The sequence below is a fragment of the Oryzias latipes genome, chromosome 3 (genome assembly GCF_053564925.1).
Source record: "Oryzias latipes strain Hd-rR chromosome 3, Olatipes_Hd-rR_3.1".
Taxonomy (NCBI): Eukaryota; Metazoa; Chordata; class Actinopteri; order Beloniformes; family Adrianichthyidae; genus Oryzias; species Oryzias latipes.
Window position 1 is genome coordinate 21,829,447 of NC_136239.1, and position 14,606 is coordinate 21,844,052.

A 14,606-nucleotide genomic window follows, 5' to 3' on the forward strand; every position below is an offset into this window, starting at 1 on the left:
TCTCAAATTAATTTTGGGACATATTTTCATGTTATTAAACCCTGAAGCACTCTCAGAGCCTGGACTGGCATAAGCAGAAGCATTATTGTTGGATCAGTTTTTTTTTAAAGGTTGCCAGTTTCTGGTTATTTTGGAAACCAAAGCAGCATCCATCCACCCAAAAATGACAGATTTAAAAAAAAATTGTCTTTTTTCATTTGTTACCTTGGAGGCTTTGCATGAAAGCACTTAAGTTTCCAAAATAGAAAACAAAACACAGAGGAATTTATTGTTAGTTAACTATATTTTTCTGTGTAATCAAAACAAATATAAAGAGGTGTTCAGTATATGGATTCAGTTTTTTTCTTGGACGATTCAGAATTCCAGGATTACCCATGTCCTGATAATAACTGCTCATCTCTAAGTACTCTAAGTACCACAAGTACTGATTACTCCTAATAGAACGTTTTTTTTATTTGTAGAAGTTACTCTGCTTCCATTTTTTATTGGATATGTTCTTAGAAAGTACAAAAAAGGACGCAAATTAGGTCATTTGTGATGTGAAACTTCAATCTGGTGCTTGAAATCAGAAAGTAAATGATCAATTTGTTGTGGAGATGATTGTGCTGTGATTCCTTCTGCCTGAACATGTCATCGTCTTGTTTACCGCATGGCAGGGATCTCATTCACGCATGAAAAATGACCACAGCTGCCACTTCAAACGGAGCAGATTTGTATGATTCTCTCCATGCCACAACAACCTGGAGGAGAGACAGCGCCACTACATCACTGCCCCTGCCTCCTCTCAGCGTTGGGAGCCATCCATCCCCTCTTCCTCGTCTCTGGTAGCAGATGGTGGGAACAGCGCAGCGTCCACCGGCCACCACAACAATAGACCGACGCACCGAGTCCAGACGGCGCGGGCTTCGCGGCATCATGTTCCCAGAGCGGGACTCCGCGCGCCGCCGTGATTGATTTCACGCGGTCCCCGCACCAGCATCTCGGTCACGGAGGAACCTTCTTGTGACTGTTCGGGCTCTCCGTTGCGCTGCATGGGAAGATGGCCGCTATGAAAATATTAACCAGCGCAGGGCTCTTCCTGGCTCTGTGCGCGCTGGGGCTCCTCACCATGGCGATCTGCACCGATTATTGGTACGAGACGGACGCGCGCAGGCACCGGGAGAGGTGTAAAAACTATGCCAACAAGCGAAACGACCCGGGCTACATCTACATTTCCAGCCATAACCTGCCCCTCCAGATGCCTCCAAAGAGCCTGGAGTGGAAAGGTAACGGCCCGGATGCTGCTCCCCTCATCAGGGGGAAGCGGCACTTTCTGGCCGCAGCGTCCGCCATGGAGTCTCTCTGCAGCCGGCAGTTCAATTCCACCATCTCCGGCCTGTGGAGGACGTGTCACCGGGAGGGATTTGACCTGGAGACCGACGACCTTATTTACAAAGGTAAACACCGGGCCGTGATGCTCACACCTGTGCAGAAACAAACACAGCATCGTCCCGAGGCCTCTGTCGTGCAAACGCTTGCCTTGTTTTGGAAGACTGCTCCCAGGATGCTTTTGTTTTGGAGGAATTTCGCTGTCCATGGTGCTAAACCACCAAGACAGAGAGGGGCCTTTGGCTGATATTCACAACAATCATTTACAGGGTTCATCCAAATGTTGATGCTGGTTTTGGGGTGACTGGACCAAAACACATTTGCTAATAAGCAGCAATGATCCATTAATCAGGCATCAATCAGAGTCTCAGTAATGAATGACAGAAGGTGCTGACACTGAGTGCAAACAAAACTGGTAAGATTAGGGCTGAGATGTTATTGTTCTGAACTCAGCATGCCCCCACATGATGAGGAGCAGAGTCCACTACACAATAGATCCTTTACATGCATACAAATCAGCGCCTGTCTCGCCATAATATGCATGACAACTTGTAATTAGAGGTGTATCAATTAATGGACTTAATCAATGCATCGATTTGTATTGCTACAATCCAACCAGATCAATCTGTCTGAGGCAAGTTGTTCATCAAATCAAACTATACCATCAGAGAATAATTTCAAAATGAAATTAATGGATTATATCCCGGAAAATACAATTTGGGTTCGGACACGGTAGGTTTATTTTACTATAAGATAATGCAGACAACACACATGTGGACAGCAAGAAATGATCAAGCCATCATTCCAGTCCAATGCATGGAAACATTTTAAATTAAGCAAAGATGTGACCATACAGTGTGGGAGAATGTTCTAATACTGTTCCGTTTGTATCATTTTGATGTGGGAAAACAACAACCTTATGAAGCTAAAATGTGAATGGATTTGACACTAATTCTGGTTTACTCTTTTGTTTGTACACATGCTTGTCATTTGTCCGTTTTTACTTTTGTGAAGCACTTTTTGATTTTTATTTGGGAACGGTGCTATAGAAATAAACCCATTTACCCATGATTATCTTGCAAGAAAAACAGGAATCTGGAAAACTTCACCTGCACTGTTCAGTATCCAGGTATTTACCTCTGAGTCACAGTTTTGGCTAAAGATGTCCTGGATCGAATTTGGGTCAGTTATTCGGATCATTCAAAATCAACCAATATCGACTATGACTCCTGTTAGCAACCACAAATTGGGATATGAATCAAATCGTTGTTAAAATGGATCGTTACACCTCTATCTGAAATAGTGCAGTATTTTTTAAATCCAGAAACACTGAAAAACACTACTTTTTACAACCAAAAAATATCTCAAATAAACCTTGAGCCACAATAGTACAAGTACCTATGGTGACATTGGTGTACATAACAGTACAAATATGATTTGTTTCCTCCTAATACTTTTTATTTGCTTTTCACTTTAAATTGTGTGATCTGAGCAACCAAAGAAGAGATCCACGATTAAATGTAACCACATTTAAAGTAGGATTGAATCTGATTATTATGATATCCAAGAAAAAAAAATCAAATGTTTTATGCATTTAAGCACAGATTTATTCAAAGTAAAGACTGTCGTCACATTTCTTTTGTCACTTTCATGCCTCAGTCCAGTAGTTTTCTTTAGTTTAAATATTGGTTCTTGTAAAGGAGCAATTAACATTACTCATTCTTTTTTTCACCTATTATTTATAATTGCTGCGGGGTACATTAAATTTGAGAACAAATGGAACAAAAAGAACTATTCTTTGAGCTAGAACCGCTTATACTTCATACACTGCAGCTAATTGAACTTCAAAGCTGACTGGGCGTTTATTTGGTTCTGGACTTATGTTTTCTAGTCTTAGTTTATACATTTTTTTAAATATGTTTGCAACAAAGCATGCCTGAGAAAGTCCAGCCAAACAGGATGCAGGAAAAACCCAAAACTGTAAAAGATTTAACTCCAGTAATAATTTAGGGCTTTATTTAATGGACTTTTAAAGCATACACGAGAAAAACACACATCTTGTTAAAAAAAATCAAGGCGATGAAGCGAATTAATATCACTTAAGAGAAAATCACCAAATTCTCTGAATAATAAGATAGCAGCCATCATTGCATTTGGTAGATTAACTTTATTCGACCTGAACTGTACACTAAGTGTGTTGAAACCAGTTTATGATGAGCTAAAATCTTAGAAGGTCGATTATTTAATGTAGGTAAAAGGTTAAGGGGACCTCGACTAAAACAGAACAGGAACTAACCACGGAAATACTTGTTTTCACATAAACAATGATGAATTGGGAAATAACAATTCCTACCAAACCTTTAATCACAAATTTGATCAAAACAAGTTTTAAAAATATACAAAATATCAGAGTTTTAGTTTGTGATGTAAAATCTGTGACCATTTTTAGGTTTTTAGAAACACTCAAACATTTGTTCCAATTGCTTTAGCAAAAAAGAAACACTTCTGTCCAGTCCAGGACAGGACAAGTTAAAAAAAAAAAAAAAGAAACACTTCACAAACATAAAACATATAGTTCTTTTCAATACAAGATACATTTAAGAAAATAAAACCATAAAATCCTAGAGAACAAGATGTATGCAACAATGTGAAGCCGTTTACTTTAAAATTTAAAATGTGTGTGTCAGTGCTTAGGAGAGGTAATTTATATTTTGCATTGTTTCCTAATACTCCTTAATTACTGCGTGGGAGTGTTGCAGATAAGGTTAATAGAGCTGGCTCTGAAATTAAAATTCAGTAAAGGTGGAGGATAAATCTCAGGCTGCAGAGCCATGTGTGTGCTCATACGTTGTGTTAATGTCTCCAAAGAGAGGCAAAGGTTGTGAGTTCAATTCTTGTTTCATTTTCTCTTGTGCGAAGTCTCAAACTTTTATGAAACTTTGAGGTTTTGATGCTTCGGTTATGACAGTCTTCCTCATTTTGTCTTCACCAGGAAAAATTCAGAGATGCAGTCCAGTCAAATATCACTACTCCTCGTCCATCCTTCCCCGAAATTTACCGACTGATATTACAAAGACCATACGACAGGATGAGTGGCACGCACTCCGTAAGTCTCATTCTACCCATCATTCTTTGTCTGAATTTAGAGACTGGGTCAAATGAATGTTAGCACTGTCAACTCCCAGGAAGGGGCTCCTGATTTAAACTCTGGCAGAGGCCTCTCCTCATAGAAATTACATTTTTCCTTCAGTTAATGAGTCAGTTATTCCTGAAATCTGGTTTCCTTCCACATTCCCACTCTCGTTAAGGTTTTTTGATGACTTAACAAATGTATAAGTGAGTGTGTGTTTTTTTTACCTGGAGCCAGGTCAATTTAGCAAGTAACCACTAGGTGGCTTGTTACAAAAGTAAGTCAGGCAACATTTACTCCAATGTGAAATGTAAAAACAGAAATAAACATACTTTCTCTCTGGTTCCCATACCAATTTATGTTTGTGCTGAAGGAGATGATGGGATGGGGGGCAAGTGTTTGAATGTTTCTGTGTATGTACTTCAATGTTTTCTTTCCATTTTTGTGTGTGAATGCCTGTTCTTTCACTGCAAGAATGTTTTATTTTATGTTACTAAAGTGCCCTTAACTGTTTTCACATTGACAGTGCTTTGAAAATAATGCCTGATTTGAAGTAGACATTGCATTTGAACAACAGTGCAGCCTTTTGATTGACAGGTGAATTCTTAGTCTTAGAACAGCTTTACTGGGTTTGTTCCCAAATGTATGCATTGGCTAATTTATTTACTTTTATTTTTATGTACACCAGTATGTAAATGTGAGGTTGTTACACAAAAAAATGAAAGGTCTTTTATGTTCAGAAAATGTACAATTCAACTTTTAGAGACAGAATGTAACAAAGGATCCAGCAAATTACATTGATTTTTAAATATTTTATTTGTACAGTGGTGCAGAAAAAAAGGTTTTTGGTCAATAACAAAGTTAACCTCAATATTTTGTATTGGAACTCTGGTTGGTAACGACAATTATTTCTTGCAGGTCTTCAGTAGGTTTGCACCACAGCTGCTATTTCAGGGTCCAAAAGAGCTGTGATACTTTGGGATTTTCACTGAGCAACATGAATGTTCAACTCCCTCCTCAGATTCTCTGTTGGATTGAGGTCCAGAGACTGGTTAGACCACTACAGAACGTTGAAATGCTTTTTATGTAGCTATAATGCAATTTTATTGAGCTATTTTTAAGTAGCTATAAAGCTGCCTTAAACCATGATGTTTCCCACCCCCTGCTTTACAGCAGGGGGGTCAAACTCATTTTCACTGAGAGCCACATCAGCATAGTGGTTGTCCTCAAAGGGCCAGATATAACTAATACATGTAACTAAATGAAATGAAGAATAAATGTAACTACTCCTGAATGTTAAATTACTCAATATTGATTTATTATAACTTTTTAAAGTGACGATTACAGTTTCATAGAAAACATATGTTTGCTTGTTACTCTAGCATAAATTCTTTTAAAATTTGTCCACTTATTAAAACCCACATAACTCCATTAATGAAGGATCAAATTGTCCAAGTGATGAAAGAAAAGCAACATAAAACTGAGCTAGAAAGAACATGTATTACACATGTAACATTTTTCAAAAAAAGGCTGCACACAGCCTTGCATCCGACTGATGGTTTGATGACAACAATTTGTCTGCATACACACATAAGACCTGCAAACATTGAATAATTACAGCTACACATAAATAATATGTAATCAACTAAATAACATTTTTCTTTTAAGGAAATATTGAACTTTTATGCTCTTGCGGGCCACATAAAATGACATGGCGGGCCACTTTTTGCCCCCGGGCCTTGAGTTTGACACGTGTGCTTTACAGTGAGTATGGTGCTCTTGGGCTGTAACTCAGTGTGGACAGATGTCTTTTATAAAAATAACCAGTTCAAACATGTTTTAACAATACAGGTAATTAGTGGAGGATAGAAGAGCTAGAAGAAACAGGTCTGTGAGGACAGAATTGTTGCTTATTTGTAGGACAGGGCATACAAATAGGCAACAGACTAATAGGGTATATCCGGCCTGCCAGATGGTTTAATCTGGCCCAATCGTGAAGAGAAAAAAATTATAAGTATCGTTAAAAAAATCATATTTGTAGCCCATTCCTGTGGCGAGTTATGTTTTGTGCCGAACGGAGCTGAATGCAAAACCAGTGTGCTTGATATGTAATCAATAGGTCACAGTGCTCAAAGAATATACTATTCGATGCCACTATGAGACTCACCATAAAGAAAAGTTTCACTATTTGCAGGGGCGGTTGACAAAGAGAACATTAACAAAGTATTAGCTGGACTGAAAAAAACAACCATCTGCATTTACTCCAGCCGTGACGTCAGTGATGGAGCTTATTCCAAACAAGTTGGGGGAAACATCCAAACCATTCGAAAAAAATGCATGCCAAAGGATACAGAAGTTGTGTGCCCCAAAAAGCAGTTGACCTTTCCAACATAAGTCTGTCAAGGATTACGATTGCAGATACAAAATCTCTCAGGAGACCTGGGCAGCGAAATGAAGAACAAGAATTCAGAAATGTACTGCATTTTCGGTCGCTATTGATAAAAGCACTGACATCACAGATATTTCACAGTTGTGCATATTTATTGTATTTAATTGTATTTTGCATTCTTGAATGACTTTGTGAAATGTGTTGCTGCACAGGATTTGAATCCTGATATTGATGGCCTGGTGAAGGCCAAACAATGTCAACTTTCAGGATAGACAGGGGGAGAGAAAATTGAGGCAAAAAACAAAAGCAAAGCTACAGCTGACTAGTTGAACATAGGATATTTTTGCTACTGGTCTGGCACACTTGAAATCAGATGGGTTGAATGTGACCCCTGAATCAAAATGAGTTTGACACCCCTTTTGTAGGAGCTGAATCCTTAACTTCTGCACCATTATGCAAATACATTCTTAAAAAATTATACAGTGTGATTTCCCGAATTCTTTTTTACATTCTGTCTCTCAAAGTTGAAGTGTATCTATGATGAGCATTACAGACCTCTCTCATCTTTTCAAGTGGGATATATACATACATAAAAGGGTTTCAACAGGTTTGTTTGTAATAAATAACCCTGACCAGCTTTTACCTTGACAACTGCCTCGTCTTTACATCACAACATAGACTCAACAAGGGGGTTGGAAAATTACACTGACATGATAGAAATATTCTGATCCTCCAGAACTTAAAGCAGTTCAAGAGCCCTAATTGGAGGTAATTGGTGCTATATGATGCGGTGCATTATACTGCATGAAGTATTCATCAGAAGATGGCAACTCCATGGGTATGGAGTGGAAGATATGATCAGTAACAACACTGAACAAGACTTCCGAGTTAAAATATCACTTAGTTGGTACAATATAAGTACAAGATGCTCAAACCACCATCAGAAGTAGGACGGAATTAATCGACTGCGGTCCATCTTTGCTAAACGTTCTTGAAGTTTAGCATTTTAGCATCACTTTTATGTGTATGTTGCTTTTAACTAATTGTTTTTTGGGGTATTCAATTTTTAAGTTCCATTATCATGAATCATTCTTTATGTTCTTGTTTCAAAATAACATGGCATTTTAGTCCACACAATTGAAGTTCTTTGAATATTATTTTTCACATTTCTCTTTGTTGAGCCTAAAAGTTGTTGTTAAGAAAAGTCCTTGAATTGACTAAAGCTGTCCTTGACTAAAGATGTAGATTTCATCTCTAAGAAGGAGCTTAAAGACCCACTCTGATCATCTTTTAATCTATTTTAAAAGTATTCCCTGTGGTCTTTTAGTTATGATTATGCCGTTTTTTAAAAAGCGCCTCACAACCCCAGCCTAACATTAGCGGTGCAAGAAAAATGGCGAGCGGAATTGGAGCTATCCAGGCACAGATGCCAGCTCAGACGAGGAAAACAAAGACGTTACATGGATCTAGTCGTCTACATTTAGATGTATCGGAATGGAGCCGGAGCATGGAGCTTCTGGCTTGCCGTAGTAGTTTCTACGTCACAGCTAAAAGCTTTTTCCAATTTCATTTTTTTTTTCATCTGCTCCTGATTCACAACAATTTGAATAAAGAAATACTCAGAAATGCAGTTTTAAGACTAGTTTTCTAAACACATGTCCTCCATCATCAGAAAAATGCAACAATATCACCAAAAACAAAATTTTGGTTGGAGTTGATCTTTAAGCAGTTACCAAGGACTAAATGTTTTATTTACCATAACAACAGTTTCTCATAAATTTAAATAAGCTGTTAATTTTACAAAGTTTTATTTTAAATAACACCATTCAGGTAATCTTAAACACATGGTATGTGTGTGTTAGAGAATAGTTTGTTATATTGTTGTTAAACTCCATAGGTTTGATGCAGCAACATTATGATTTTGTATGTTAAGCTGATTTTAATAAAGTAGAGATTGTTTGGGTTTTCATTTTATCTTGGAAATAAAATCTTTGAAATTCTCCCACTTTCTGTTTTGGTTCATTTAGTATCTCATTTCTCTGAAGCCGGCCACATTTGCTCTATTTGGCTGATTTCCGCAGACAGTTCATCAACACACACTTGGTCAATTTTTGCGTGGACTTTTTATCTAATGTGAGTGATTTGGTGTCACTGCAAACTGCCCATGATAATCTATAATTCATTAGCTACTCCAGCACTTTATCATACATTTCCTGTCTGTAATGGTGGTGCAGATCAGGGTTTAATCTATTCAAAGAATGCTCTTTCTTTGTCAGTTAAGCCTCCCAAAGGTTATTTTTTTCTTTTATGACAAATAGCCTGTTTTGTGGATTGCATTTGTTTGGCATCAGTCTTTTGTTTCCTTTCAGAGATTAAAATTGTATTTTTGAATTGAAGTGACTTGAGTCCTTTTGGTGGCTTGCTGTAGCTATACATGCTTAACCCATGACGATGTCAGAAAGGTCTCGTCCACAATTTTGCGAATAAAAGTATTGGAGTCATTTGTCAACCTATGTTTAAAGTCAGTGTGGAGTTATGGTGATCCCTATATTGGTATGTATGTAAGACTCAGCTGGTAGAGCACACTCACTGCTGCTACCAGTCTGAGTTCAAGTGTGACCTATGACCATTCATTAAACTTTTATATGCCTTTGCTACTGTTTTATATTGCAGCTCAACTTTCATTAGAAAAAAGTGTCCAAAATATTTTTCAAATGAAACCTAGTGTGACAGCTGTCTTTGTTATTAGAGTGCATCAATGCAGATTTACATATTTACTTAAGAAAATCACATTTGAATGGTTGCTACATGCACTCCAGTGTTTAACATGCTGTTAAGATTCAATTATAAATAAAAAATCAAAAGGGATAAAAATATGTTTTCAATCCATTTATTTGGATGTGCAATTGCCCATTTCCTGTCATAAAGTTTGTCTAACATTTGTGACATTTAGAAATATAGATAGATAGATAGATAGATAGATAGATAGATAGATAGATAGATAGATAGATAGATAGATAGATAGATAGATAGATAGATAGATAGATAGATAGATAGATAGATAGATAGATAGATAGATAGATAGATAGATAGATAGATAGATAGATAGATAGATAGATAGATAGATAGATAGATAGATAGATAGATAGATAGATAGTGCAGCAGGTTTATTAGCTCAGCTAAAAATCCACAAAGCTGTATCAGAGCAATGACGATCATGGGAGCATCAGAGAAAGAGACTGGGGTAGTCGGGATTCAGGCAAGATCCGGGGCAGGCGGCAGGCAAAAGGAGTCAGAGACAAAACAGGGTCAGGAAATCAGAAGATCAGGTCTGAATATAACGCTCAGTAATGAAGGGAGAATGTCACAAACAATATTTCGCACTGATTGAGGCTCAGTACAGTGCTTATTATACTGTGAGTGATTGCAAATGAAAGTCAGGTGTGTGGCATCCATAACTGTGTGCTGGGATTGATGGGAGATGTAGTGTGGTTAGAACTCTGGAGATGGTTCCCGCCGATGACCATAAGGGGAGACAGAGCTCTGACTTCTGACACTGGATCACAGGGTTGCTGGAGCCTATCCCAACTACTTTTGGGCGAAGGGTACACCCTGGACGGGCCGCCAATCTGTTGCAGGGTCTTGATTAAAAATAATATGTAAAAATTGTAGTTTTGTGTTACTCTGTTGTAGGGCTCATCTGTTTTTTTTTTTTTGTTTTTTTTTTTGGTGATGCTTTGGTTGCTTTAAAGAATAGAAATTTTGTTATAACATAATCTGGATGAGAGCGAATCTTCACAAACAAGTGATGCTTATCTAATAAATACTAACACAAACAAATATTCAGCTTTTAGTTACCTAAAGTTTACGTTTTTAAAACTGCAAATGTTAGTAAATGTTGTGACGTTTCTGTTTCAAATTGCAGATCTACGAAGGATGACGGCAGGCTTCGTAGGCATGGCTGTTTCCATCATTCTTTTTGGTTGGATTATTGGAGTGCTGGGATGCTGCCAACAGCATGACCTCATGCAATATGTAGCTGGGCTACTCTTTCTCATGGGAGGTACGGTTGAGAGCACATAAACCAACATCCACCACTCAGCAACAAATAATTTTGTCAAATGTTCCGTGTTTGTTGGCAGATGGACAATTGAGATTCATAGTAGATGTCAGTAACACACAAACATTTTAGAATCAATCAGGAGGGCTTCTGAATGACTATATGTGTCTTCTGCTTCAACAGGAACGTGCTGCATTATCTCTTTGTGCACTTGCGTGGCGGGAATCAACTTTGAGCTGTCCCGTTACCCCCGCCACATGTATGGCCTCCCCGAGGACATTAGTCATGGCTATGGCTGGTCCATGTTTTGTGCCTGGGGGGGACTCGGCCTCACATTGCTTGCCGGCTTCCTCTGCACTCTGGCTCCTTCTCTGAGCACGCCTGCTCGCACGACGACCCACAAGCCGAGGCAAGAGAACGGAACAGTGTGACACAGGCGTGTCCAACCCACCAAACGCACAAGCCACACCCTTCCAACTTTGATGTTTAACTCTAAAACTGTTTGTCGTCAAACTACCATGTCACAACACCGCCATTCTCCCCCTCGCAATGTTCAGCGTGCCTGAGTAGTGACGGGAGCAGCAAAAGTCGAGCTCCTAACATCTGATTTGAAAAACCTCGGAGGGACCTGCAGAAGCATCCAGAGTGACAAACACAGCAGCATCTGAGCGGGGAACAAACAGGACTTTTTTCTTTCAGTTTTTTTTGCCATCTGAAGAGGACTGTTTTCTCAGAAGTGAATTTGTCTCAAAATGGTGCTTTTTTTTAAAAAGAAAATTACACGAAGCCACACTCACTCCAACACACAGGACACACTCGAGCAGTAGCATCTGCTTATGCACACGAGCTCCAGAGAGACCATGAGGGAAATCCTAAAAAAGAGGAAACAAATAAACAAACAAATATCAGGTCCGAGTGTCCTGTCAGCAGCTCTAATTCATTCAGTGGTGTGTCGATGTTTGAAGTAAACAAAAAGTGCTGACAGTGACTCTTTACTGCTTGACTTTGGTGAAGCACAATAACAATAAACATTAGCGACAGTTTAACGTGTACAGTCTCGAATGGATCTTGCAGAGTGACTAGTGAGATAAAAAGAGTAAATCTGCCTTGAAAAACAAATTGTATTTGTACAAATGCATCTGTGTAGAATTAACTCATTGTTTGTGTAAAGTTTTTTTATTTTTTTTTATTGTTAAGGTCTTTTTTTCCCCTATTGTCAGCTGACAAGTCAAGATTTGAAGACACTTCAGTTTGGAGTTCAGCAAACAGAATTGTTTTGATTGAATAACTTGAAAAAAGCATGACATGTTCCGTGACTATATGTCGCTGTGCTTTAACTACCCTGTCAGTCAATTTTTGCTGCACCAAACACTTGAAACTTGAGTTTGTGGAGGATCTGCCTACTTTTAGTGGCAACGATTTGTATTTTTCCCATGACAGCGACTGAGCAGTTCATGATGAGATACAGAGTTAGAGATAGCACTGTTCAAAAAGGAGACAAAAAAGATCAAAGAACCAAAGTTTCACAATGTCCCACTAGCACATTTATCAGTGAAACTATGGCTGCTTGGACATGGGAAAGATAGGTTTGCCTAGTCAAAACTATATTTATTATTTAAGTAGCAAACTTGTATTTTGAACTATTTTGAATTGTGAGTTCCTCAAAAAACAAAAACTGCTATTTGACTTTAAAATCCCAAATTTTGTGGAGAAACATCTCTGTCTTCATACGACAAGACTCAAATTCATCATTTTATAACATGTTGAAAAAAGCACAACAATTTGACTGCCATAATTCTCTCCCCAAACAGCTTAATTTTTTTCTTTTCTTTAAATCCTCACTCAAGAGACCCATTTTGATCCCTGAAGTCAAATATTTCTAAACTAGACAGTTCAGTTTTAAAGGGTTATTGACGCCAATCAAGTTCAGCACAAAAGATGAGACATTTTCTATTGAATAAGCTAGCAACTCTTGGGGGCATACTCTAAATATTGTATTTGAAAACATAAAAAAAAACACTTGAAAGTTGAGTGTAGCTTGTGTCTTCAAAATATTCCATAGGTAAATCTTTGATTGTCCTGGCAACAGCTTTAGGCGATAATACCAACAGAAATGTTGGTTATAATTTCATTGTCATGAGTCGGAAGTCATTTATTTTGAAATGACAGAATTCACCACGAGTTAATGATGTGTTTATATGTAATGATTGCCTGAGATAAATCAGGAAATATTTTATCAACTATGTCCTTTAACTCTCTGAGAAAATAACAAAACAAAACAAATAAGGTATTGTTGTGTGTTAACAACACTGTGTGATGTTTGGTCCTCTCACCATCACCATTAAGAAAATCATTTGAGGCATGAAATTTTCAATGTCTTGTTGAATCTTTGCACTTTGCTCCATCTCATAAAGTCAGTGAAGCCGGGATGTGTAACAGTTATACACTGTATGCTTGCAGAGAGAGACAAGTGCAAATGCTGGCCAGTACAACTAAATTGTGATGTGTTTTCACAAAGAAATCTTGATAAAAGTCAATATTCCTGGGCTCTTATTTTGAAAAGAATCAGACAAGAAATTGTAGGAAACCATGAACTTAAATTCTAGACAAAGGTGTTGATAAGAGCAGTAAAATGTATTATGTGTACTTGATGCAAGTGTGTTGTGAAGGCACACAATGTCGAGACTTTTTTTTAATTATTTTTTATGTGTGTATCATTTGGAAAAAGTGATATTTTAAGTACTGATGCTCCATTAGGAGAGGTCCAAAAGTATTACATACTGAACCTTTAAGTTACATATTTTCCCCTCTGTATTTGAAGATTAAAGTTCCTGGTTTGAAGTCATAAATCAAGCATTTAGAGAAAAAAAAGAGTTGGAGGGCCCTTCATAAAGGGGGGGCTTCCTGTTTCATGAGAAACATTGTACAGAGTGCAGAGTGAAATGCCCTGCAAAAATGTCACAGTTGAGAGTGGCATCTGTTTCAAGAGCACGTCTTTTTTTTCTCCAAGTCATTTGTACTGGGTGCATCCACGTCAGGTGTTGTGTGAGGATAACAAAGACATTGCAGTCTTGCATGATCTCATTCAAACTAGTTTCTTCAAAAAGGTATTGAAGAGAAAAAACAAATGTGTGTCAGTTTTTCATTAATTTATTTTATTGAAAATAAAATATGTAATTACTACTATGCTTTGACTTGCTGTCTCTGTGCTTTCTCCTCTCAGCCACAGTATTCACTTGCAAAGTTGCATACTTGTGATTAATGACTACAACAAAAAAGAACTTTTGTTTTGAAAAATTCAGCGGGATCCCACTTGTGTGAGGTCAACGAGGAGTAAAACTGAAGGCAGATATCCAGTAAATGTTCACAGTGAATTTGCAAGAGATGAAAGCAATGATCAAAGCGGCAGCACACTGCAGGGGAAAGCCATGCTTTTTTTGTTGTCACTTAGGACATGGTGCCATCTAGAGGGACGACTTGATGCTTTGCATCAGTCTGATGGGATGTGATTGCTTCCTAAAGGCCTTTTCTCACTTCAATCAGAATATTGAAAATGAGAAGGCAGCTAGTGTTGCATTTCAATTAAATGTTGTAAACTGTCATTCAGGTTCGTTTTAATGTGGTTTTTTTAAATGAATTTCTAAAATGTTATTCAAAAC

At 37.9% G+C, this 14,606-nt stretch overlaps 1 protein-coding gene across 1 annotated transcript; it reads left to right on the forward strand.

Moving 5' to 3' along the window:
- The first annotated feature begins 619 nt into the window (after positions 1-619).
- tmem276b (transmembrane protein 276b) lies at positions 620-14,135 on the forward strand. Its single transcript, XM_004067035.5, has 4 exons — positions 620-1,436; positions 4,361-4,474; positions 10,813-10,950; positions 11,131-14,135. Exons 1-4 carry the CDS (start codon positions 1,040-1,042, stop codon positions 11,376-11,378), a joined length of 897 nt encoding a protein of 298 aa, XP_004067083.1. The 5' UTR covers positions 620-1,039; the 3' UTR covers positions 11,379-14,135.
- The last annotated feature ends 471 nt before the right edge of the window (positions 14,136-14,606 follow it).